This window comes from Sparus aurata, chromosome 1 (assembly GCF_900880675.1).
Source record: "Sparus aurata chromosome 1, fSpaAur1.1, whole genome shotgun sequence".
In the NCBI taxonomy this organism is placed as follows: domain Eukaryota; kingdom Metazoa; phylum Chordata; class Actinopteri; order Spariformes; family Sparidae; genus Sparus; species Sparus aurata.
The window spans coordinates 33,145,634-33,168,645 of record NC_044187.1 but is presented as its reverse complement, the minus strand read 5'-3'; the positions used below and the strand labels follow the sequence as shown (position 1 = coordinate 33,168,645).

Below are 23,012 nucleotides of genomic sequence, written 5' to 3'. Positions count from 1 at the left end.
ACATCATATACAACACAGTGCCAACAATTAATAATACCGTTTATACAGATTAGCCCTTACCGCTTCGCGCAAACTCTGTCTCAAACTGTTGTAAATGTATTCCGCATCTGTGCCATGTGTCAGTTATGTAATGTCTAAAAATACATTGTCCGTCTCCTTTCCCTCTCACATCACACATAATGGGGTATAAGGTATTCTCTCCACTTCTGGCTGGTCGTCGGCTCGTCCTGTATCATGGTCAGCCCGGGGCCGGCTGTTGGCTGCCTTTCACCGGCAGCAGTCCCCGCAGGTGCAGCGGTGGTGACGGTTGTCCTCAAGGTAGGATCTGCCGATACAGCACCGAAATTGAGTGGGCCCAGCATCTCCAACGCAAGTGGTCCAGCGCGTCTTTTTTTTCGTTTCCGATGTCTGATTTAAAGTGACGTTTAAGACATAGCGCCCCCACGCTTCAATGGTGAGGACAAGAATTGCATGCAGGCCGGCGTATTTATTAAAGTGAAATAGTGACGCGCAAATCATACATTAAAAATAGTCATTCTAACATAAATCTGAATTGATTTACTTTATAAATTCCTCATCTGAATATATTGCTATTGGTAGTGTTTATTTCTACCTTGGACTAATGATTCACACATTCGAAATGCCATGGCCTCCATCTTCTAAGGCTTCAATGTGATCAGAATTAGAATGGAAAGATGGATGAATTTCTCAATTAATTGATAGACTGACTGACTGAATTAATGTGAAATTGCAAATTGCGTTCATAGGTCCGTGCTTTTATTTTGAATTCTGTTCTTACACTGCATTTCCGTAATATCTACCAGGGTTAGGCAGGCACCTAAACATAACTGGGAGCTAGTTTGACTATTTTGGATTTCGGGATGGAGGCAGGCTTAACCCGCGGTAGAACTGCGTCAACGTATGGAGAGTCAAGTTAAGCTGACTTTAACTACTGAATAACCAATTCTGCGTAGTTCCTTTTCACAGGGGATGAATACATTTACTGAAGATACCGTTTAAAGTCCTCATCATTTTCAGTTCATGGTCATTGCTTATTAGTGCTGTAAAGACCGCTATTTAGCTAACCCTCGCTATTAACGTTAGCTAAGCTAATTTAGTTAGCTGCTAGCTAACATTAATTTCAGTGTTTCAAGTTGTTTGCTAACAAATTGTCAATTTTAATTGAATCAGCTTTAGTGAAAAGAAAAAAACAGTGTTTTTATTTCAACAGCCAATAAATACTGACAGTAATACCAGTAACAGACACCACTACTACTACTTCTACTACTAGTAGTTTAATAGCTAATAATGATAACAGGAAGACATGTAAAGCTAAGGACATAAGTACACTCGCCAACCATATCATACAAATAGAATTATATTAAATAATTCAATAAATTATTCAGTAAGGATAAACAAGATAAACCGTGAGATATTCCAACCTTTAAACATAGTTATGTTGGATTATTTGCAGAATTTATGGTTTGCGGCAAGGAGGGCATGGAGATCGAGTAGGGGAGGAACACTGGACTGGGGGGTGGGTGGGGGTTAGGCAGGATTGGCTTGGGGGCAGCAATATGCAGAGTGTAGGTATAGCTGCTCCTGCTGACTTTCCTCTTTAGATGTGTTCTTTTCTTTTTTTTGTAAGTATAAGTATTTTATATCTATGCTTTTTAGTGGTCAGTGGAAATTATAAAAAGTATAAATCATAAAAGTATATAGTATGTATGGAGACAGGCAATTTTCACTACAATTAGACACAATTTGATGACATTGTGGTGAAGCAGTGTTTATTTGCTTAATCTAAAGAAATTAGCTTGCTAAATGTTGCAAATATTTGATCCTCATTATGTAAATGCTATGCCGTATAAGTCCAATATTAGCCAACAACCAGCCTAAGATAATGTTTGGGTCTTAAATGGTGGAAAAAGTATATTTAGTTTTGTGACATTTGATTCAAGCCAATGTAATGGTGTGTGTCTTAAAACATTTTGATTATTAATTGATCTGCCTATTATTGTTGGTTTTTTGTTTTTTTAGTTGTTGTTTTTTTCAATTAATAGATTTATTGTTTGATATGAAAAAGGGTGAACATGTTCAAATTACAATTACAATGCTGTAAAACAGAACAAGCAGAAAACCCTTGCAATGGAGAAGCCTGAACCGCATTTTTTATTGGTGAAAATATTATGCCTCGATTATCAGAGTTTTTGCATATCAATGCAGCTCACACCACCAGAGCTTTTCTCTCATGCTATTGGCTCTATTATGTGTTTTCAGTTTGCCTTGTCCATTTTCTAATTAGATCCACAAACATTAGCCACTGTATATATATTTTTTTGTGATAATAGAAGGGTATTCAGTGCATGAAGGTATGACACCCAGAGTACTCCCTGTCTTCCACTATAAATATCTGCGCCTGCATCTAATATTCCTGTTTTGATTTCAAACAGTCGTGGCAAACATCACATGTCTTATTACCGTACAAATTATAAAGCTGAAAATGCATGCATTCTGCCAGTAAGCCCTATGATGACATGCTTTTCAAATGCAGAAAGGGCTTAGGCTTGATTCATTTAAATATCAAAAGTTTGTTTAATCAATCTAAATTAGATGATGTAAAAGTTGTCATATCATTACATATTGACAACGATATCTTGGTTCTGACCGAAACCTGGCTCAAGCAGAGTATTCGTGAATCAGAGGTTTCTCTGCATTTCTATAACATGTAGAATAGATGGAGTTGGAAGAGAGGGCAGTGTGGCTGTTTATGTGAAATCAGGTTTATCTCTCACTGTTTTAAATGCTCTCACTATACCTCATTCCTTTCAGTTCATTGCTCTGAAAATGTACTTTCCTTGTAATATTGCAATCATTGTTGTGGGTGTATATAGACCACCCTCAGCTATCTCCAGTGCAACTAATAATTTAGCAGACTTACTTGCTCAGTACTGTAACTCTGAAATGCTGGTTTTAGGCGATTTTAACCTAGACTGCTTAACGAGTGATTCTAATGGTCTACAAGAGATATGTGTCAATCTCAATCCGGCACAGCTGATTGATGAGCAGACCTACTTTGAGGGATCCCTCAACGTCAACATTGATAGATCTTGTTCTGTGTAATGGGAGGGAGCAATTACTGCCGCTGGAGTTTTTGCATTTGGTCCAAATGACCACTGCCCTGTGGCCTGCATTAGAAGTGCTGGATTGGCAAAATCAGGGTCAAGAATGTTTATCAAAAGAAATGAAAAACATTTTAATGAACAGGCTTTTTTTTTTTTTTACTGACAATGCTAACAGTAATGTACAATATACTACTGAAATACTGGATGTAGAACGGGCTCTTAAACGTTTCACCAACTCTTTAAATACCATTATTGATAAACATGCACCCTTCAAAAAGCTCAGGTAAGGGTGAAAGATAGATCAAACCCATGGGTCAGCTCAGAACCATCAATGATGCTCATTTTAGCCAGAGATATCGCACACATTGGGCTGCATGTTACCACTTTAAATGGACACAGTCTTGAAAGGGGTTCCTGAATACAAACATTTGGGTATCTGTTAGATCAGAAACTCACATTTAAATGTCATATTAACACACTTAAAAAAAAAGGGTTATTTATACAGAAACAGAACTACTTTCCCCATCTTCTGCAGGACCAATCAGAGGATCATAGAAGCTTTTTTTTAAAAAAAATGTTTTATCTGTCCTGAATTATGGCGATATTCATAGACATGCCTCTCTCTCCACTAGGCTCGGTTTATCACTCCCCCTCAGATTCATTACTGGTGACTGTTATTCCATGCATCATTGTATTCTGTATAAAAAAGTTGGATGGGCACCTTCAACAGTAAAACGTGATATCCATTGGTTTCTGTTAATTTTTAAAGCCTTGAAGGGCAACATGCCACCAAATATCAGCTCTTTATGGTCATAGAGTCACTTCAGTGCGCTCTAGTGGTTGTATAATGCTCGAAGTTCCCCAGAAAAAAAAAACATTTGGTAAACCTGCTTTCAATTTTAGTGCTCCATACACTTGTACATTTAATATTGATACACTCATACCTACAGGTCAGTTTAAGACTTTGATTATAAAATTCACCTGTTTTATTTGTAATGTGACATGTTTGTTTGTAGTTTCTTATCAATATCAGCACTTTTTTTCATTTTTGCAGCTTTTCTGTTTTTTGTTTTTTTTATTTGTGCTGTCGACATCATTGAAAGTGAGGGCTTGCCCTCAATGAGTTATGAGATTTAAACAAAGGTTGAATGAATCAATAGATTTGCGGTTCTGGCTCTTCGTCAACTGTACTCACTCACTGCCCAGATTCATGTGTTTGAGTAGTTCCTGTCTGCTGCAACCATTCAGGAATATGCATTGATTATGTAGTTAACAGGAGGTATCCGAGTAAAATTGAGTAGTTACATTGAGATGCACGTGCAGGTATGTGTATCTGTGTATACGGGTTATAGGCCAAATGTTTTAAAAGGGAACCTTATCTGACCTGCATAATGCCAACAACAGGACAAAGTAAGGCAAGCGAGGGAAGAGGTTAAAACAAATCAAAACTGATACTAAGCACATTTTGACATGTAGCTGTTATCTCTTCCTTGTTTAACTTTGCTTATGTACACACTTTTAGGCCAACCGTGGATTATTTCAAACACCTGGGTTTTTGGGTTCCTGACTGTGACCTTTGTTCTTAAACACTCTCGTTTTAGGCACAGTATTTGTATCGGTTATCCATCCATCCCATCTGTCAGTGTGCTCCATAGTGGTTGAACACCATGGCTCTCAACATCCCCGGTGTGGTCGCAATGGTGCTGTTCTACCTCCTGATTCTGGGGACAGGACTATGGGCTGCCCGAAAGTCCAGGAAGGTTGAGAGAAAGAGTCATGGAGACAGGACTGAAGTGGTGCTCCTTGGAGACAGGAACATAGGCTTCCTGGTTGGGATTTTCACCATGACTGGTATGTGATTTTGTGGGGCTCAGAAACTTAGTTATTTGTTTGTTTGAACATTTTTTGTCACTTTTGTTTTCGAGTAGAACATAGGTTGTAGAAAGATGCTGAGAACAGCTAGTGTTATTATTTCAATCTCAGTATCAAATTGCTTATCTCATTATTTTGAGATAAACTTAATATCTGAATTATCGCTTGATCTTAAGAAAAAAAAAATGTCTTCTCAAAACAATAGTGGAAACAGAATTTTATATTTCAGTGATGTAGTCTCTTTATCACATCTGTATAATAAGAAAATTATATGAAGTCAGCAACATGCACAGATTTGTGATATTGGAGCAGCTGATCAATCGAGAGGATCTAGTAGCATGAACTTCTAGACTAGTAAAATATGATATAACAGCCAAATAGACCCGCTGCCAGATTCACTGCAGTTCACCAAGATAAATCTTGCACAACTAATACCAGGCTGCTTCAAATAACAGCCAAGCTCCAAGGCCAAATTGTGTCATGTTGTGAAGTAAAGAAGTAAATTAAGTAAAGCATTTTAAACTGAATCGTAAACTAGTCAAAACTTTATTGTTTAATGTAGATGTAAAAAAGAGGGGTTGTTTTCACAGTAACTGTCAAACAAATTACCTGTTAAATGTTCTGGTTCTGGTGGTAGAACTTGTAGGCCAGTCAAAGGAGACATTTGGGGCCTGTCTGATGTGTCAAATGTCTTAATGCCCTAATGCCCATCAGCTCAGAAACAGTCTTATGCTGGGGACTAGCAGGCTCTGGAGCTGACGGGAGGCTAGCATACACTGGAGCTGTATATGGGGATAACTGGAATTGTAATTTGTCCAATAGTCTTCTCAAGCAGAGCCACTCCGGATTTGATTTCTGCTGCGCCAGGAGCTTGTCGCAACCAGAGCTGAAAGAGCCAGCTTCATTTTGAATATGGCTATGGCCTTAAGCATCTCAACACAGCTCTTATAGTCCTTAACCCGAAAAAAAAACACATTGTCCCAAATACTCAGAAGTTGAGGGCTAGTGTCTGCTGGGTCCATATTGGTCAGTTTGTTTACCTTTGGCTGAAATTGGATAAGAGCCAAATGCAAAAAAAAAAAAACATCAAGGAAGGGAGCAGCATTGGGAACCAAAAACAAAATCCAAAAAGTTAAATCCAACAAACCAAGAAGTGCGAATACCAACAAAACAAAGACCAAAAACAACAGCTCAACGAAGTACAACCAAAAGCAAAGTTCAAACCAGTAAAAACACGAGGGACAAAAAACCAGGAACATACCGCGGGGAGACACAGGAAGACTCTGGAATGGGCTTAGGTGAAACACAGGAGAATAACACAGGAGAAACAGGGCAAACTGTCAAAGACAGCAGGGAGAACACAGGCTTAAATACACACAAGGGCTGATCACAAACGAGACACAGGTGGACACAGAAAGAGGGCGGGAATTCACACAATGGGAGGAAACTTAAATATTAAACAGGAAATCCCTGGAACACGAACTGAAACATGACAAGCATGGATGAATTTCAGTGTGCATGAAGATTATTTCAGCCTCACAGAGTGAGCTGCCCAGTTTGTCTGTTGACTTGTTTTTTATCTGAAATCCAGAATAGTTCCTCAATGCTGATTGTTTTCCAAAGTGCGAGGTAAATATCCTAATTTTTCTTTGGCTGCTTGCCATTACCTTTCTTGAGCTAGCACAGTTTAAATGTTTGAAGTTTAATGGAAATGGTGATGCATCATTCCATGGGAATTTCAAAATAAAGGGGTAATCTAAAGATGATGATATGAATGAATGTTTTCACTTTGCATCTGGGGTATTGTTATGGCCTCCTCTGATAATTTAAACACAGTGGCTCAAAAGGGAGGAGGAGGTAACATATTAAAAGACGCCCCACACAAAGTCCTCAATTAATCAAGCTTTATTGCATAATTATCAAAAGAAGAGCAGAACAAGCAAAAGATGGCTGGAGACCCCAGCAAAAAAGAACAAAAAGAAGGGAAGATGCGGGACCGGCCGCGCAGTGAGCCGTCGCCCCCCACACCTCCCCTTAACCTGCCTATAGGACAGCAAGGCCTAAAACAAAAAGACACAGATAACTGAGCTACTGGTGATCTCCAGCCAAAAAAAAGAACACAACAAAAGATGACAAAATACCCCAGCACCTTCACGCCTGGGGTTTTCCAACCTGTTTGAAACAGCCCAAAAATGGGTGAGGAGAGCCGCACACCGGTGAGGAGTCGCTCTCCTCTCCCGTCTGTGTGTGATCTCCTCTCCTTTGTCCCTGCACTCCAGCCCTTAAAACACCTCCCCCACTCCACCAGAGCACCAATTACCCACAGGTGTGCCCAGGTAGAGAGGGAGGAGGTGCCACCTGAAACAGAAAGAAAGAAGGGAGAGAGCGACAGAGCACATCTAACAGGTATTAGACCATTAATCATGAAATTGATGTATCAATTCTGATTTGATGGGTTGTTACGCCACTATAAAAACCATCCAAGCTAAAATGTAATTATGAAATTGACAAAGCACTACAATCCAATTAAAAGAGTTGTATCTCAAAAATATTATTTTGATGGAAAAGAACTAAAATCCAATCCAAAAAGAAATGTGTCCTTATTGTCCAAAGTAATAATAATATCAGGAGAGTAGTAAGAAGATGCTGTGAGATCCAGAGTGAATGTCAAATATCCAACCGCAAACTATCTTAAATACAGAAAAAAGACAGCCATTTAGATACATATACAAGGCCAAATCAATGTTATGTATATACAATTTAAGTTCATGTTAGTGATTTTATATTTTGGACTGGTTGTATACCTGTTGGTGGTGTTTTTGTTTGTTGTGTTTTTCAGAGGTGCTTTGGAGAAGCTAGGCAGGGTTCCATGTGCTTGGACTTATCAGCACCTTATTAATTACCCTGATATTCTGCTTGCTGCCAAATGATTTCATAATTATGACGAAGAACTTGGTCGCGTTCTCTGACACACAGATTTATAAATTCATATTTCGACCAAACCCAAGTGCTTCAATGAATATATTTTAAACTGCTCCCTGCTCTGGTGTCACCTTCTGGTTCCAAAACATATACCTACACAACGATTAAAAAAAGCACAAAAGCCACAAAGGACCATTATATCGTGTTTTATTGACATTGGACTTCCATCAGGTTATATTGATTTTATTACTCCACAGTATATTAGCTGGACAGAGACCTCGGATGTTGTAACTTGAATCTTCTGGCGCCAGTCATAAACTATGGGGGTCAGTGCCCTTAATTCTCCTATTAGAACTAGGAACACTTTGGAATTCACCTTCCGCACCTGTTCCAGTTGCTCCTTAAACTGTATCTCATTCCTTTCATGGGCCTTAATCTAATTTTAACTGTGAGCTTTGATGCTGTTGGCGGGCTAAAACTTACCAGAATTCAGCATCTAAATGTAATGGAGTAAGAAGTGAAATATTTGCCTCAAAAATGTTGCGGAGAAGAAGTTTAAGAATATTAAAACTATTCAAGGAAAGTAAAAGCAACTCAAAGTAAAACTTCACTACATGTGTGAATGTAGTTAGTTACATTTCACCACTGGACTTGTGGCATTAATATAAGGGTATACTGTATGTAAGGATAAGAACAGGACGGACGATAATACTGCAGTGTAACAAACACACTGTGAAACGTGGTGGTGGAAATATTCAAAAACTACAGTGTTTTGTCTTACCTGGTGTATCTTTGACACTGGATTACTTAAATACTACACAGTAATAGTAGTTCATGGTATTCGTGTATGTGGTATGAGAACTACTAAGTCCAGCAGTAAAAGTGTCTTGAACTACTTCAAGAAGAAGTTGTTTTTATTTCATTGATATCTGGCAAAAAAGGCGTACTCATAAACGACTTAAAAATGAGATCTCTTATCTCTTATCTCTAAACTAAAGGGTAGAAATGGTTCAGACTATATATGCATATAGTCCGAGAGGTCCAAAAATAATTATTTACTCATTAACCACCTATAGAAATGATTTTATCCTTCATTAAAAACAGTCTTTGAAATGGGATTACATAAAAAGCACACAGTAAAATTACTTGATATTAGTTGTGCATGTAGTGCAAAGTGACACAGTAGAAATGCCTGATTTTCAGTCTGTATGTAATCAGCGTGAGCACGAACCTCAAATGTGTTAGCCATTGTCAGGTACAGTTTCTTCAGTGGTTGCCCAGCAGTCCAAAATCCAAGAATTAAGTCATTTTACTTTAATTTCAGTGTGATTTTTCTTTAAGTGACACGGCAAACTGTCACGGTTTTTGTTTTCAGTTTAGATGTTTCTGTTATTTTGTTGTAGAATTCATCCATGACAAGAAGCTGCTATTTTCGGAATGAAGAAAAGCTGACATTTATGTAACACAACAGGAAAAATGACTAACTTTAGGGAAAGAGTTGTAAGTAGATTTTAAAACATCAAAGATGAATTTCAGACGTATTAGATTTATACACTTTGAAACAACATTTTGATACTAACATATACCACTATGCACATAATTAACGTGTGTCTGTCTGTGTGTCATTGTTATGCAGCTACGTGGGTCGGCGGTGGCTTCATCCTGGGTCTGGCTGAGGCAGTTTACACTCCTAAACTGGGCCTAATGTGGGCTCTGATGCCCATACAATACTCATTATCCTTCATAATAGGTAAGACAAATCATGCATTATAGAGGCAGTAGGCTGTGTTGATCTTAACAATATTAGACATCGATTTATTGTACCTGTGTGGCTGCTTTGTTCTGTTTAATTGACAATCTATCTAACAGCTGCAGTAAAATGTACTATAGTTTAAAAAGTCAGGAATTTGTTTAGGTGTGCTTGATTTCTGGATGTCAGCATCTTACAGAGCACAGTGGCCACAGCATCCAGTGCAGTTTTTAATACATTAATGCAATATAATGGTTTATATCTCATTCAATGCATTAGGTGGTCTTTTCTTTGCCAAGCCAATGAGGGACAAGAAGTATATCACCATGATGGACCCATTCCAGATTAAGTATGGCAAAATACTGAGTGCTGTTTTAGTGCTGCCCTGTCTGCTGGGGGATTTGATGTGGGTGTCCTGCACCCTGCTTGGCTTAGGTAAATATGCATGCCTACCAGGTAAAATCATTTTTTTCTATTATTTAGTCGCTGCAACTAAAGCATTTTAATGTATGCATTTCCTGGCAGGAGCAACTGTGACTGTGATACTGGACGTGCCCTATGTCTATTCTGTCTGGATCTCAGCAGCTATAGCCATTATCTACACTTTGTTAGGAGGCCTTTATTCAGTGGCCTACACTGACGTCATCCAGCTCTCTCTAACTTTCCTCAGTTTGGTAAGTTACAGTAAACCAAGTTCATTTTCAAACAGTACAGTGTCTGAAGGTGTGTATGTTGCCACGTAGTATAAAGCCAAAGATAAGCGTTATCCTGCTACAATAGTTCAGACTTCACACTTTTAACCCTTTAAATGGAAAGGGAAAAATCCACTGAAAATCGAGTCTGTACCAAAACCATTTAAAGGAAACGGCAGTGTTAGGTGTGGGGTGCAAACAGGTCTGGGCGATGAAAATATCTCGTTCATTTTCACGATAACATTTTCCACAAAAACAATGATACATTTGTACGGAAGAGGATTAGGGCCACATGTGAATTTTTTTTTTAGTTCTGACTTTAAAGTCAGAATTCTGAGAAAAAAGTCAGAATTCTGAGATTAAAGTCAGAATTCTGACTTTTTTCTCAGAATTCTGAGATTAAAGTCAGAATTCTGACTTTTTTCTCAGAATTCTGACTTTAATCTCAGAATTCTGACTTTTTTCTCAGAATTCTGACTTTTTTCTCAGAATTCTGAGATTAAAGTCAGAATTCTGACTTTTTTCTCAGAATTCTGAGATTAAAGTCAGAATTCTGACTTTTTTCTCAGAATTCTGAGATTAAAGTCAGAATTCTGAGATTAAAGTCAGAATTCTGACTTTTTTCTCAGAATTCTGAGATTAAAGTCAGAACTAAAAAAAAAATTACATGTGCAGACTTCTGACTTTATTCTCAGAATTCTGACTTTTTTCTCAGAATTCTGAGATTAAAGTCAGAATTCTGACTTTTTTCTCAGAATTCTGAGATTAAAGTCAGAATTCTGACTTTAATCTCAGAATTCTGAGAAAAAAGTCAGAATTCTGACTTTAATCTCAGAATTCTGAGAAAAAAGTCAGAATTCTGACTTTAATCTCAGAATTCTGACTTTTTTCTCAGAATTCTGACTTTTTTCTCAGAATTCTGACTTTAATCTCAGAATTCTGACTTTAAAGTCAGAACTACAAAAAAAATTCATGTGTGGCCCTAATCCTCTTCCGTACATTTGTGACATTTATTTTCGATAACGTTTTTTTTTTTTTTTTTTTTTTTTTGAGTCCATTTTTTCACTAACTAGAAAACACTACACCAACAGCCAATCGCACAGCAGAGAAACAAATGCATGTGGTGGATGCATGTTTCTGGCCCCTCTCGCTCACAACTCAACAACTCCGCCGACACAAGAAAATGCGCGGTCCGGCTATCAAAACTGAGCGCGAGGAAGCTGACTGTTGTATCCCTGCTTTACTACTGAATTAAGCAGAGGTTGCAGGATGTAATCTGAATAATATGGACCACACATGGACATGTCTGTCTCTTGCAGAGTGCGAATTTAATGAATACAATCTTCCTATTATCTACCCATAATACCTTTCAACATTCTAATAGGGCTTGTTACCAATAGACATAACATCCCCCCCTTTTCTTAGAATGTAACTCTTCTTAGTTACAGAAAATATAATGCGGGATTATACTTCACATTATACTCTACATTCCAGGAATACTCATTTTAACTTCTTTCTGAGCGGCCAGAGTTGTAACATAACTTCACCACACGGGAACATGTACCATGCTTATCAAAATCACTTCATTACTTAGTACTAGTTAGAAATCATTACTCAGTGAACATATTGCTGTCCTTTAAGAAACCATAAATCACAACAATTCTTCAAAGACATGAACTTATAATAATTTCTTCTATTGCTGGAAGTCAAACACATTCTGTACACCCACAGGTTTTAACTCATGAACAATGTGAAAACGTTCTTCTTTTTCTTTAGATAATTGGAGATCTTAGTCAGACAATCTATTGTGTGTTCGCTTGACCCTTTGCGGCCTGGATGGCACGTCTGCTTTTATCTGTGTGTCAGTGTCATTCTTGGTTTGTGGACTCTAAGTGTCAGTGGTGTGTGTGTGTGTGTGTTCTTCTATTGCTTCGCCGATTCCTGTGTCATCCTCAGCTTCCTGTATTTCCCCCTATCTTGGAATGTCCCTTGTTTCAGTCCCTTCCCTTCATATTTCTTGGCAAAAGTGGTGTTTCTCGCATACCGTGCTCCTGTTGTCAGATCCACTATGGCCTTGTTTCCTGTCCTGCTGATGATCTTGTGTGGTGTTGCATTTGGCAGTTTTGTCTTGTCTCACCAACACTGACCTCAGATAGCTGGGTGCTCCTCTGCAGGCGTCTGCATACAGCTTGCTCTTTGCCTTTTGCTCTGTGTCCCGATCACATACTTCTTGATCAGTCTGCACTACAATCAGTTCAGGCAGCTTTCCGCTTACCTTTCAGTTGAAAAGCAAGGGCTTTTTCCTGTGGATGATGCTCCTGTTGACCGTCACATACTTTCTCAGCTCTTTTTTCCAATCAAATCCATCTGATTGAGCAGTCTTGATCCTTTTTATAAGTGATGCATTCTGACGCTCAACCTCTCCGTTGGCCTGAGCGTATTTCGGTGTGGTTTTAATGTGTGTGATGCCATTTTCCTCACAGAACAGTCTGAATTGTTGTATCAACAATGTTGTATCCTGAAGAAAGACAAAGAAATTGAACTGAAGAAAGGTCATACCACCCCTCTCCTACCTGAAGTCTGACAAATGGCAGACCAACATTAGGTGCAAAATGTGTCGCGACCACCGACCTCTTCCATCATCTCAACCGGTACCGACCCACTTCGACAAACGACAATCTCCGCTGCTTTTTCAGCCATTCCCCCATAACCGAAGCGATACAAAGACAAAATCAGCATAACTATGTACTGTACCACTACAGATATGATGCCTATAAGCACAGTTTAAAAACAGGGCTTCAAGAAGCTAATGATGGTTATGGATGTTAAGTACACTCTGCCAAACATCATCCCCTCAGCTGTACCCAGAGTGGAGGGTCAAGGTGGAGCAGCAGCTCAGAGATGATATGTGGTCTGGTCGCACGTCCGAACCACATCAGTTCTTACAGAACAGGAGGCTGATGAAGCTGAACTGAACAACTACCTGCAAGAATGTGCAGTATTCACAGAATACAGTAGCATAATCATCCTCAACATTTAACTTTTTATTATTCTCTTTAATCAATGTTCAGTTCAGTACACTACCTCGATTTGAGACACGTTTGAAACAACAAATTTGTTGTACATATTTATCATTCTTTTTTTGGATTCAGTGTTTAACGTAAAGCCGTTCGGTTGGCTGGTTCTGTTGCATGTTTGTCATCTTGTATCTTATAATTAATAAATAATTGTATTTTATAAACCATTATTAACCTTCAAGTTTGAAGTATACTAATAATTCAACATTATTAGTATTGTTAAATATATATTGTGATAGCCTCCCCGGAAAGTCTATTCCAGGGTACTGGAGAGGAGAATTCGGCCGATAGTCGAACCTCGGATCCAGGAGGAACAATGCGGTTTTCGTCCTGGCCGTGGAACACTGGACCAGCTCTATACCCTCCGCAGGGTGCTCGAGGGTTCATGGGAGTTTGCCCAACCAGTCCACATGTGTTTTGTGGACTTGGAGAAGGCATTCGACCGTGTCCCTCGTGGCATACTGTGGGGGGTGCTCCGGGAGTACAGGGGTCGGGGGCCCTCTGTTAAGGGCCGTGCGGTCCCTGTACTGCCGGAGCAGGAGCTTGGTTCGCATTGCCGGCAGTAAGTCAGACCTGTTCCCAGTGCATGTTGGACTCCGGCAGGGCTGCCCTTTGTCACTGGTTCTGTTCATTACTTTTATGGACAGAATTTCTAGGCGCAGCCACGGGCCGGAGGGGATCTGGTTCGGGAGCCAATGGATCTCATCTCTGCTTTTCGCGGATGATGTGGTCTTGTTGGCTCCTTCGAGCCGGGACCTCCTGCATGTCCTGGGGCGGTTTGCAGCCGAGTGTGAAGCGGCTGGGATGAGAATCAGCACCTCCAAATCCGAGGCTATGGTTCTCGACCGGAAAAAGGTGGCCTGCTCCCTCCAGGTGGGAGGAGAGTTCCTGCCTCAAGTGGAGGAGTTTAAGTATCTTGGGGTCTTGTTCACGAGTGAGGGAAGGATGGAGCGTGAGATTGACAGACGGATCGGTGCAGCGGCCGCAGTAATGCGGTCTTTGTATCGGTCTGTCGATTTACCAGTCAATCTACATTCCGACCCTCACCTATGGCCATGAACCGAAAGAATAAGATCCCGGATACAAGCGGCCGAAATGAGTTTCCTCCGCAGGGTGGCAGGGCGCTCCCTTAGAGATAGGGTGAAGAGCTCTGTTAACCGGGAGGTGCTCAGAGTAGAGCCGCTGCTCCTCCACATCGAGAGGAGCCAGTTGAGGTGGCTCGGGCATCTGTTTCGGATGCCCCCGGGACGCCTCCCTCGGGAGGTGTTCCTGGCATGTCCCTCCGGGAGGAGACCCCGAGGAAGACCCAGGACACGCTGGTGTGACTACGTCGCCCAGCTGGCCTGGGAACGCCTTGGGGTCCTCCCGGAAGAGCTGGAGGCAGTATCCGGGGAGAGGGAAGTCTGGGTGTCCCTGCTCAGGCAGCTGCCCCCGCGACCCGGCCCCGGATAAGCGGATGAAAATGGATGGATGGATATTGTGATAATTATCGACATGGATCGATATAAAAAAACATATCATGATAACACTTTTAGCCATATCACCCAGCCCTAGGTGTAAACACAATATTTTAACACTGACAAAAAAATTACTCTTTCTTGCTAAGGTCTCCAATATGATTTATTTGCAGTGGCTGTGTGTCCCCTTCCTGCTCCTCAACCCCTTATCTACAAACATCGCCCAGACTGCTTTCAATCACACGTTCCAAGCACCTTGGGTCGGCACTCTGGAGATGGACAAAATGTGGAACTGGATTGACGACTTCTTAATGCTTGTGAGAAGAATATTCACACTTTTCCTGTTTCCATCCACAAAGTCAGAACTCAACCACATGTTGGTGGAACAGACAACCGCCATCGATGCATTTCAATTCTTCAATTTCATGTAAACAAGACAGACTGTTTTATGTTATTTAGAATGGAGATTACAGAAACCCAATTCCTTGTCAGATTCCATGCCAAATTAAATAAATACCCTTTAGCTTTATATGACATGACCAGGTCCAAATACAGGGAAAGTATTTCTGTCAGTGCACTGCGGCTTACTGAGAGATGAAAAGATATTCCTGTGAATGAAAACTGTGATATCCACTTTAAAGTACTATGACGACGCTCCAGACAGAATTACAGTAATTATTACTCTGGAGGGGGTGTAAATTACCCACATCCGTGTGCTCAGTTTGGATTAAAATTACTGACTATTGCAGGTTAAGTTAGAGAGAGAAATAATTCCAGTGCAGAGTTTCATATGAAGGCGCATGTCAGCAGAGTGGCTCAATGATTAGAATCTTCCGCAAATGAGGTCTGTGTCGTGAACGTTTCCAGAGTTTTTCTCTGTGGACTGCTGTTCATAGATATGCAGCTATTGCGAAGGAGAGATCTCAATTTTAGTAGGATAATTATTTGTATTTTCCTGAGCAATAAAAGAAATCTGCACCAGCTTGTTCCTTGCTTAATTTATTCAGTGAACGTCTGTCTTCAGTCTGGGGGAGGAATAGTCACTGATATAGCACTGTTCCGTCTTCCTCATCATTTCTTGGTCCTCAATGTGCATCCTCACCTGTGCTCTTTTTTCTCAGGGTCTGGGGAGTCTAGGATATCAGAGCTTCCACCAGAGGACGCTGTCTGCCTCCTCACCACAAACAGCCCAGTTAACCTGCTATGCTTCTGCCATTATCATTGCCATACTGGGAATCCCGCCTATCTTGGTTGGAGCTGTCGCTGCCTCCACAGGTAAGAATTGGATTAGAGATGGTAAACCGTAATATAGACCCTTACATTGTGGCCAGTGGCTTTTTATTGCCAGTTGTTTTGTAATATGAAAAACATGTAAAAGCACTGAATACAGTATAAGATAACATCTTTGTGATAAATACTATTTCTATCTATATTGCCCTTTTGTTTCTTTTGCCTATTTTATACGTATTTCAAAAGGCGATTGAATGTAAAGTGGCTCCAGGCTCGTGTAATTGATGCACTTTTCAAAAAATGTGAAAAAATACTCATCAAAATTTCCAAGAGCTAACAGTGAGATCTTTCTCTGTTCAAACCACAGCCAGACTTTTTTTACTATTATAAATGATAAAAAAAAAGCATCAAATCGTTACATTTAAGAAGCTGTAAGCAACAACATTTGATGTTTTGTTTGCAAATTTACTGACAATGTAGTTGACCTTAGACCTTAGACAATTAATGTAGTTGACCTTAGATAGCAAACCTATTCAATGACAGAATAAAGCCCATGTTTTTGTATCAGTGTTATATGGATCTAAAAAAAATGATATATATATGATATTAATAGTTCTGAACTGTTTTGGCAAGACTGGAACCACACTCTGTACGGTTCCCCATCTCCTTACGAACGTGGGGAGAATACTTTCATCCTGCCCCTGGCCTTACAAAACCTCACTCCATCTTACATCTCGATCATTGGAATCGGAGCCGTGGCCGCCGCTGTCATGTCATCTACAGACTCGAGCCTGTTGTCTGCAACGTCTGTTTTCTCTTCAAACATCTACAAGAACATCCTGCGTCAACAGGTAAGGAGTGCTACATGTTGATGGTGGCAGTTCAGTGACACAGCGTGTCTTGAGGGTAGATGTCAGGATGTCCTGTCCTTGTCCTGTTCTTTACAAACTGTAAAAAAGCACAGCTAGATTAAAACAATGCATTTGGAAAAAACAGAGGTACATGAATCTCCTTTTTTGTATCCTAGGCTTCAGACTATGAAATGAAATGGGTGATCCGCGTCACAGTGGTGGTCGTGGGTCTGCTTGGGACAACTATATCCTTCTTGACCAACAGCACCCTGGTCCTCTGGCTTCTCGGAGCAGACATCAACTACTCCCTGATATTTCCCCATCTGGTCTCTGTGCTCTTTTTTGAAGTGAGTAACGGTTACGGTGCGCTGGCAGGTTACATCATAGGGATGCCTTTGAGGATTTTGTTGGGAGAGAACACTATAGGTCTTCCTGTTGTTCTGCGTCTTCCTGGTTGCACATTCGAAGATGGTGTCTTTGTCCAAAAGTCCCCTGTCCGGACAGTCACCATGGTCTGCACTTTGGTAGCCATCTTAGTTTTTTCTTCGCTGGCTGTGTTCATGTTCAACCACAACCTGTTACCTGAGGGGTGGGATGTTTTCAAAGTGAAACGTAATGTATCTGTTGCACCAGCAGATGCCGTCACACAGAATCCTGAAAGTGATCCTGAGCTTGACGAGAACGGACAAGGAGTTGCCTTACAGCCAATGTTGCAAGCTGAATCGTAATCCTTGGTCTTTCCTTTTGTGAAGTTGCCTGCCTGAATGTGTATTAAGATCTTGATAAGTGTGTATATAGAGAGAAAACACAAGTAGAATGTGCCTTTATTTTAAGCTCTTTCCTGTTCTTTCTCGAAATTATTCAAAATAAAAAACAGGTATCTCACTTAAAGAGTTAACAGGTGACTAAATTAATGTATATTATAGTATTCATACACATTATTCATTAGATTAAAAACCACTTGTGGCATCTACCAATGCAGATAGTAAGCTGGATTTTGAGATATCAGACTGTGAGGTATCTGTTGCAACCCAAATACAGTGGAGATATTATATTTCATTTCTGCTCTTTAAAGCATTTATTTTAAAGCTCGCTCAACTGTAGTGTCAGTGTCTTTTGCTCTGAGTCATTCACTTTGATTAGTTTTATTGTAACCAAGAAATTAACATTGCTTGTTTTATCAAATATAAATTTTATCTGCACAACCAAAGTTGCATTCACCTCCTTGTTCGTTTTTTTTTTTGGGTTAATTTCTGTGATTTGGGTTAACTTTTGGATTTGGAATCAAAATCTGAACTTCTTACATGACTTTGTAAGAGTGGCTTCACCGACACATAGATGCCAATTATTTGAAAGGTGATTAAACGTTATTCTACAAATAAATTCTGTCTTGTTGCTTGTGTAGAAAAGTGGTCGTTGTGCCTCGAAAAGGTTTAAATTGAATGTGACAGCCCCAGTGCTGTGGGTGTGTTTTGTGTTGTGTTTTGTTTCTTCTGTTCAGGTGCCACCCTTGTACCCCCCCCTCCTTGTCAGTGTGTGAAGCACCACACCTGAATCTAATTGCCACTTAGGCTGAGTGGTATAAGGTGCTGCTGATGCCAGTGGGCTGCAGCGGCTGTCATATGCAGGAGCCTGAGAGCCAGAGCTACAGAGCTACAGAGCTACAGAGCTACAGAGCTACAGAGCTACAGCGCTACAGCGCTACAGCCTGCAGTTTTCTTAAGACAATAGCCATCTTAGTTGATGGTTTTTGATTTACCACTACCTACCGTTTCTTTTCCCTCCTTTACACCCACTTTTATTTTTACTATGTTGCTCCCTTCATCCCCTGGCCTCACGGGGACGTAACATTGAGGCATGTTATACAAAGGCTCTTACTACGTTTCACTCTGTAATGACGCTATGGGGCTGTGCATTCTTGCAAGGAACTAGTTTATACAAAGTGTCATCCGACTGCATCGAAGTACAAAAGTTGAAAAAGATCGTATTTTGAGCGGAGATAATAACACACTTTTTTCTATGTTTTCTCGTAGGCCTTACTGTTGGGGCACTCAATTATAAACACAGAAAGTGAGAAACATGGATAGAATAATGAAACAGAGAGCTGTAGAGGGAACTTCAAACCCTGCCAACTTCTTACCCTCACACACCTGACCAATGAGCGAGCCAGCACGTCTGCTTGTTTGATTGAAAAAAATGAAAAATGAGCCCTCCGGCCTTCGTGTTTCACATGCCTTCGTGTTAAAAGGCCATGCCCTAGTGACACATGTGAGAGTGCTCAAATAATTCACTCCCAACACTAGGCTGTGAGCAGACAATCAAAACAGTGAATGGAACATAGCTGATCAAACCAGTTCTGAGTAAAAAGTCACAATGTCCACATTTGTACTCCGTAATACTGTGAGTAGGCGGGGCGGCTGTAGCTCAGCAGGTAGAGCAGGTCGGCTAGTGAATGGAAGGTTGCTGGTTCAAATTCCAGCTCCGGGCTGAGCTGAACTGCATGTCGAAGTGTCCTTGAGCAAGATACTGAACCCCAAATTGCTCATGATGTGCAGTTGACACGGTGGGCCCTGCGATGAGCTGGCGACTTGTCCAGGGAGTACCTTGCCCTCGCCCAGAGACAGCTGGGATTGGCTCCAGCAAAAACCCCCGTGACCCCATAAAAGGGATAAAGCGGTTACAGACGATGGATGGATGGACTTTCCAGTAGGCAAAAGTCAAACTACAGCTCCAATGAACATCATAAATCATAAATATGAAAAAAAGAAGATCTGTAATAATTATGCACACAAGCTAAGAACCCCAGCTACAAATGAACATCATAAACTACATCATCAGCATATTGTAAAAAAAAAAAAAAAAAAATACAAGTCATAATCTATATCCAGTCCATGAGGTGCCAGAGCTCTTAAACAGTGGATCCAAAAGTGTTCTCTTCTGGGAAGTGAATTTCTTCCCCTTGGGGGAAGTGATACTTTTTCAATTTTGATATGCCGTAGGGGGAACAGGATGATTGAATTCAAGATATTGTGATGGGACCAGTTAATATAATAGTTCTTCTGTGTTCAGCAACACAAGTTTTAATTGCTTTAATTACTTGTTTTACCACAGGGACAAGTAATAAGATGAATTACTTCCTTAGTGTGGCATGAAATAATTCCTTTTATGGGGGTCTCTTCATCTGAGGATGTTTGAAGCTGTTACATCGGTAAGTGTAATTACACTGGACCACTGTTAGAACCACAGGAGCGGCTGCCATCAGAGAGGGGCTGAAGTAGTTTGAGCTGGTACTGACTGAGTACCAGATTGTGTCTCAGCATGTTTCCTCTTGTATACCATGAGTTGACAATGTGATTGAAGCATATGCCAGTGTCTTGATATTATTCCCTGTATCTGTTCTGGACCTTTTGAATAGTCTGTTGAAAATATTAGATAGATTATATAGATTATGCTGTGGTTTTGTTTTTGAAAGATCAGTCAGACAAGCAATCCGTGTAGCTTGCTCAAGACCACATTGCTGTAAGATGTTTCTTGTCCTGTTCTGTCCAAATCTCCTATTTCCATCAGGCTTTTTAATGTCCTCTCAGACTTGGTCTTTTGGGGAACGATCGCTGCAAGATCATTGATCATGTTGTCTTTTTATTCTTTTGTCTGGTTTATTTTGTCTGTTTTCAGTCCTACTTTTGTGACAGATGTTTCCTGATTTTGCATCTGCACATTTGGGCGGCTGAAACTTGAGATTGGTGCTGTTCTGCGCTTCATTCAGACAAATATTATAATTTTTATTCTAATTAAGAAAGGCTGAGTGTAAAGCATACAGTCATACTAGACAGACACGGATACTCCTCTTGGAGTTATGTCATCGTTTTTGTTTTCCCAACAACAAATCATGTCAGTGAGCTAAATTTGCTCTTACATTAGTGTAACATAAGCTTTGAAGGGTAGATAATCTTCAGCAGCTGGCCTTATGCTACTGTTAGCTCTGTGATTTCGAACAGGGAAAAGTCATTCTGCGAAACAACCCAGTGTGTTGATTATGATCGTGAACTTTCAGTATTAATCACTTCGGGGATGCCCCGTTGGCTTAGCTGAATAAGCTGCGAAGATGTAGTAACTAATTACTGACGTGTCTGGAGCTGACCTTTTGTCAGCATGAGGTTGTCACCATATGCTACTGACACAGACGGATAGGGTTGTATGGGGCCTAAAAAGGCCGCTATGTTAAGATGTGGGTCAATCTATTTTTGAACAGGAAGAACTGGGCCTGCATCATAAATCTGGACAAGAATCCCTGACGCACATGTTTGTGATGAGACGGGTGTCGTGAAGGTCCCGACACCAGCCATGTTACTGAAGCTGTGGCCCTGGAGTCAGACGCAGACGCAGTCCTCAAGTGTTTGACCACTCACCCTGTGAGGGGCATACTGTATTTAAAGCCCCTAATGACAGCTGTTATCCATCTGAGAGGAAGGTTAAAAGATGATCTAATGCTGTTCATTAAAAATGCCCCGCACATACACAACCTCTGTCCCAGTTTGTCTTATGTAACAGCCAAAGTCACTGAAGCAGTCTGCCTGCCAAAAGGAGGCTGAACGAGGCCGTACTGAACGAAATCCAACGAAACAAAACTTGTTATTGCACATGAATTTCTTTAGACAAACTGTTCAATAACAATCTTTTTCTCCCCTTTCTCTGTGTGTGAATGTTTTGGATGACGGTGCTCGGTAAAACACAAAGTAGAACTTTTGACAAACCTGTGACTACAACTTGAAAATAAGGCAAGAAAGAAAGTTAGCACCAAAGCTGCTCAGTAAACAAAAAGTAAATAAATATATACATAGAAGCAGAAGGTATCTAATGTTCTTTAAGTATGTATTAACACATTTAAATAACAGTAGCCTGCTGACCTTGGCACATATTTTTCAAAAGATAGTAGTTCTAAATTCTGAAGCTCATTCAGAACCTTAAGTTAATCATCTTCATTTGTTGATAGAACATGATTGGAATTTTTACTGAGAGACTCTGATACCTGAAACTGACTTGACGCATCCAACTGGTGAGTTTACTGCTTTACTATAGTACCCTCACTTTAATGCAGCTGGAACTATAAAAACACTTGTGGCTGCGCAAACGTGGGCTGCTGAGGCCAATCCTTAGTCAGAACCCGGAGCCCTCGCTCTCATTTGTGAGGGAATTGTGTGCCATGTAGAGCAGTGCATGAACGTTTGTAATGTCTGACATCACACTACATCACCATGTCCCACATCTGCATGATCAATGCTTATATTTTCGGTTGAAGTGAAGCTCACTGGAGGCTGGAAACATGACGGGCGTGTGCGCTGACCAATCAGAGCAGACTGGGTATTTTAAAGTGGAGCTAAAACAGAGTGCCCTGACAGAGGGTGAACACAGAAGTGCAGCACTGGACAGTATAAGAAAGCTGATGCATTGTTTTATGTATAAAAGCATATGAACCTATTCTAGTAGTAACCCAAAATAAAATTATGAACCTGAAAATTAGCAAAATTTGTCTCCTTTAAAGAGACATTACATCGATTTAAAGGAAACAACACAGTAAAAACATACACTGTATTGCCAAAACAATTCGCTCACCTGCCTTGACTCGCATATGAACTAAAGTGACACCCCATTCTTAATCCAGAGGGTTTAATATGATGTCGGTCCACCCTTTGCCATTATAACAGGATCAAATCTTCTGGGAAGGCTTTCCACAAGGTTCAGGAGTGTGTTTCTGGGATTTTTTGACCATTCTTCCAGATGCGTGTTTGTGAGGTCACACACTGATGTTGGACGGGAAGGCCTGGCTCTCAGTCTCCGCTCTAATTCATCCCAAAGGTGTTCTATCGGGTTGAGGTCAAGACTCTGTGCAGGGCAGTCACGTTCATCCACACCAAACTCTCTCCTCCATGTCTTTATGGACCTTGCTTCGTGCACTGGTGCACAGTCATGTTGGAACAGGAAGGGGCCATCCCCAAACTGTTCCCACAAAGTTAGGAGCATGAAATTGTCCAACAT

At 40.5% G+C, this 23,012-nt stretch overlaps 1 protein-coding gene across 4 annotated transcripts; it reads left to right on the top strand.

Moving 5' to 3' along the window:
• The first annotated feature begins 805 nt into the window (after window positions 1-805).
• Window positions 806-18,359, top strand: LOC115591717 (high-affinity choline transporter 1-like). 4 transcript variants are annotated; one of them, XM_030434240.1, is made up of 10 exons: window positions 806-934; window positions 4,727-4,976; window positions 9,556-9,669; window positions 9,949-10,104; window positions 10,195-10,343; window positions 15,069-15,212; window positions 16,017-16,170; window positions 16,759-16,976; window positions 17,153-17,323; window positions 17,613-18,359. In XM_030434240.1, exons 2-10 carry the CDS (start codon window positions 4,793-4,795, stop codon window positions 17,724-17,726), a joined length of 1,404 nt encoding a protein of 467 aa, XP_030290100.1. In that variant the 5' UTR covers window positions 806-934; window positions 4,727-4,792; the 3' UTR covers window positions 17,727-18,359. The 4 variants fall into 4 exon arrangements, with proteins under 4 accessions (XP_030290100.1, XP_030289850.1, XP_030289938.1 ...); XM_030433990.1 differs by having other exon boundaries at window positions 17,153-18,359; XM_030434078.1 differs by having other exon boundaries at window positions 845-919; window positions 17,153-18,359.
• The last annotated feature ends 4,653 nt before the right edge of the window (window positions 18,360-23,012 follow it).

Bases quoted from the DNA above. Each gene is read 5' to 3' on its own strand.
- LOC115591717 (XM_030433990.1), top strand. From the start codon at position 4,793: ATGGCTCTCAACATCCCCGGTGTGGTCGCAATGGTGCTGTTCTACCTC. The intron at 10,344-15,068 runs GTAAGTTACAGT...ATTTATTTGCAG, and splicing joins CTCTAACTTTCCTCAGTTTG to TGGCTGTGTGTCCCCTTCCT. The intron at 15,213-16,016 runs GTGAGAAGAATA...CTTTTTTCTCAG, and splicing joins TTGACGACTTCTTAATGCTT to GGTCTGGGGAGTCTAGGATA.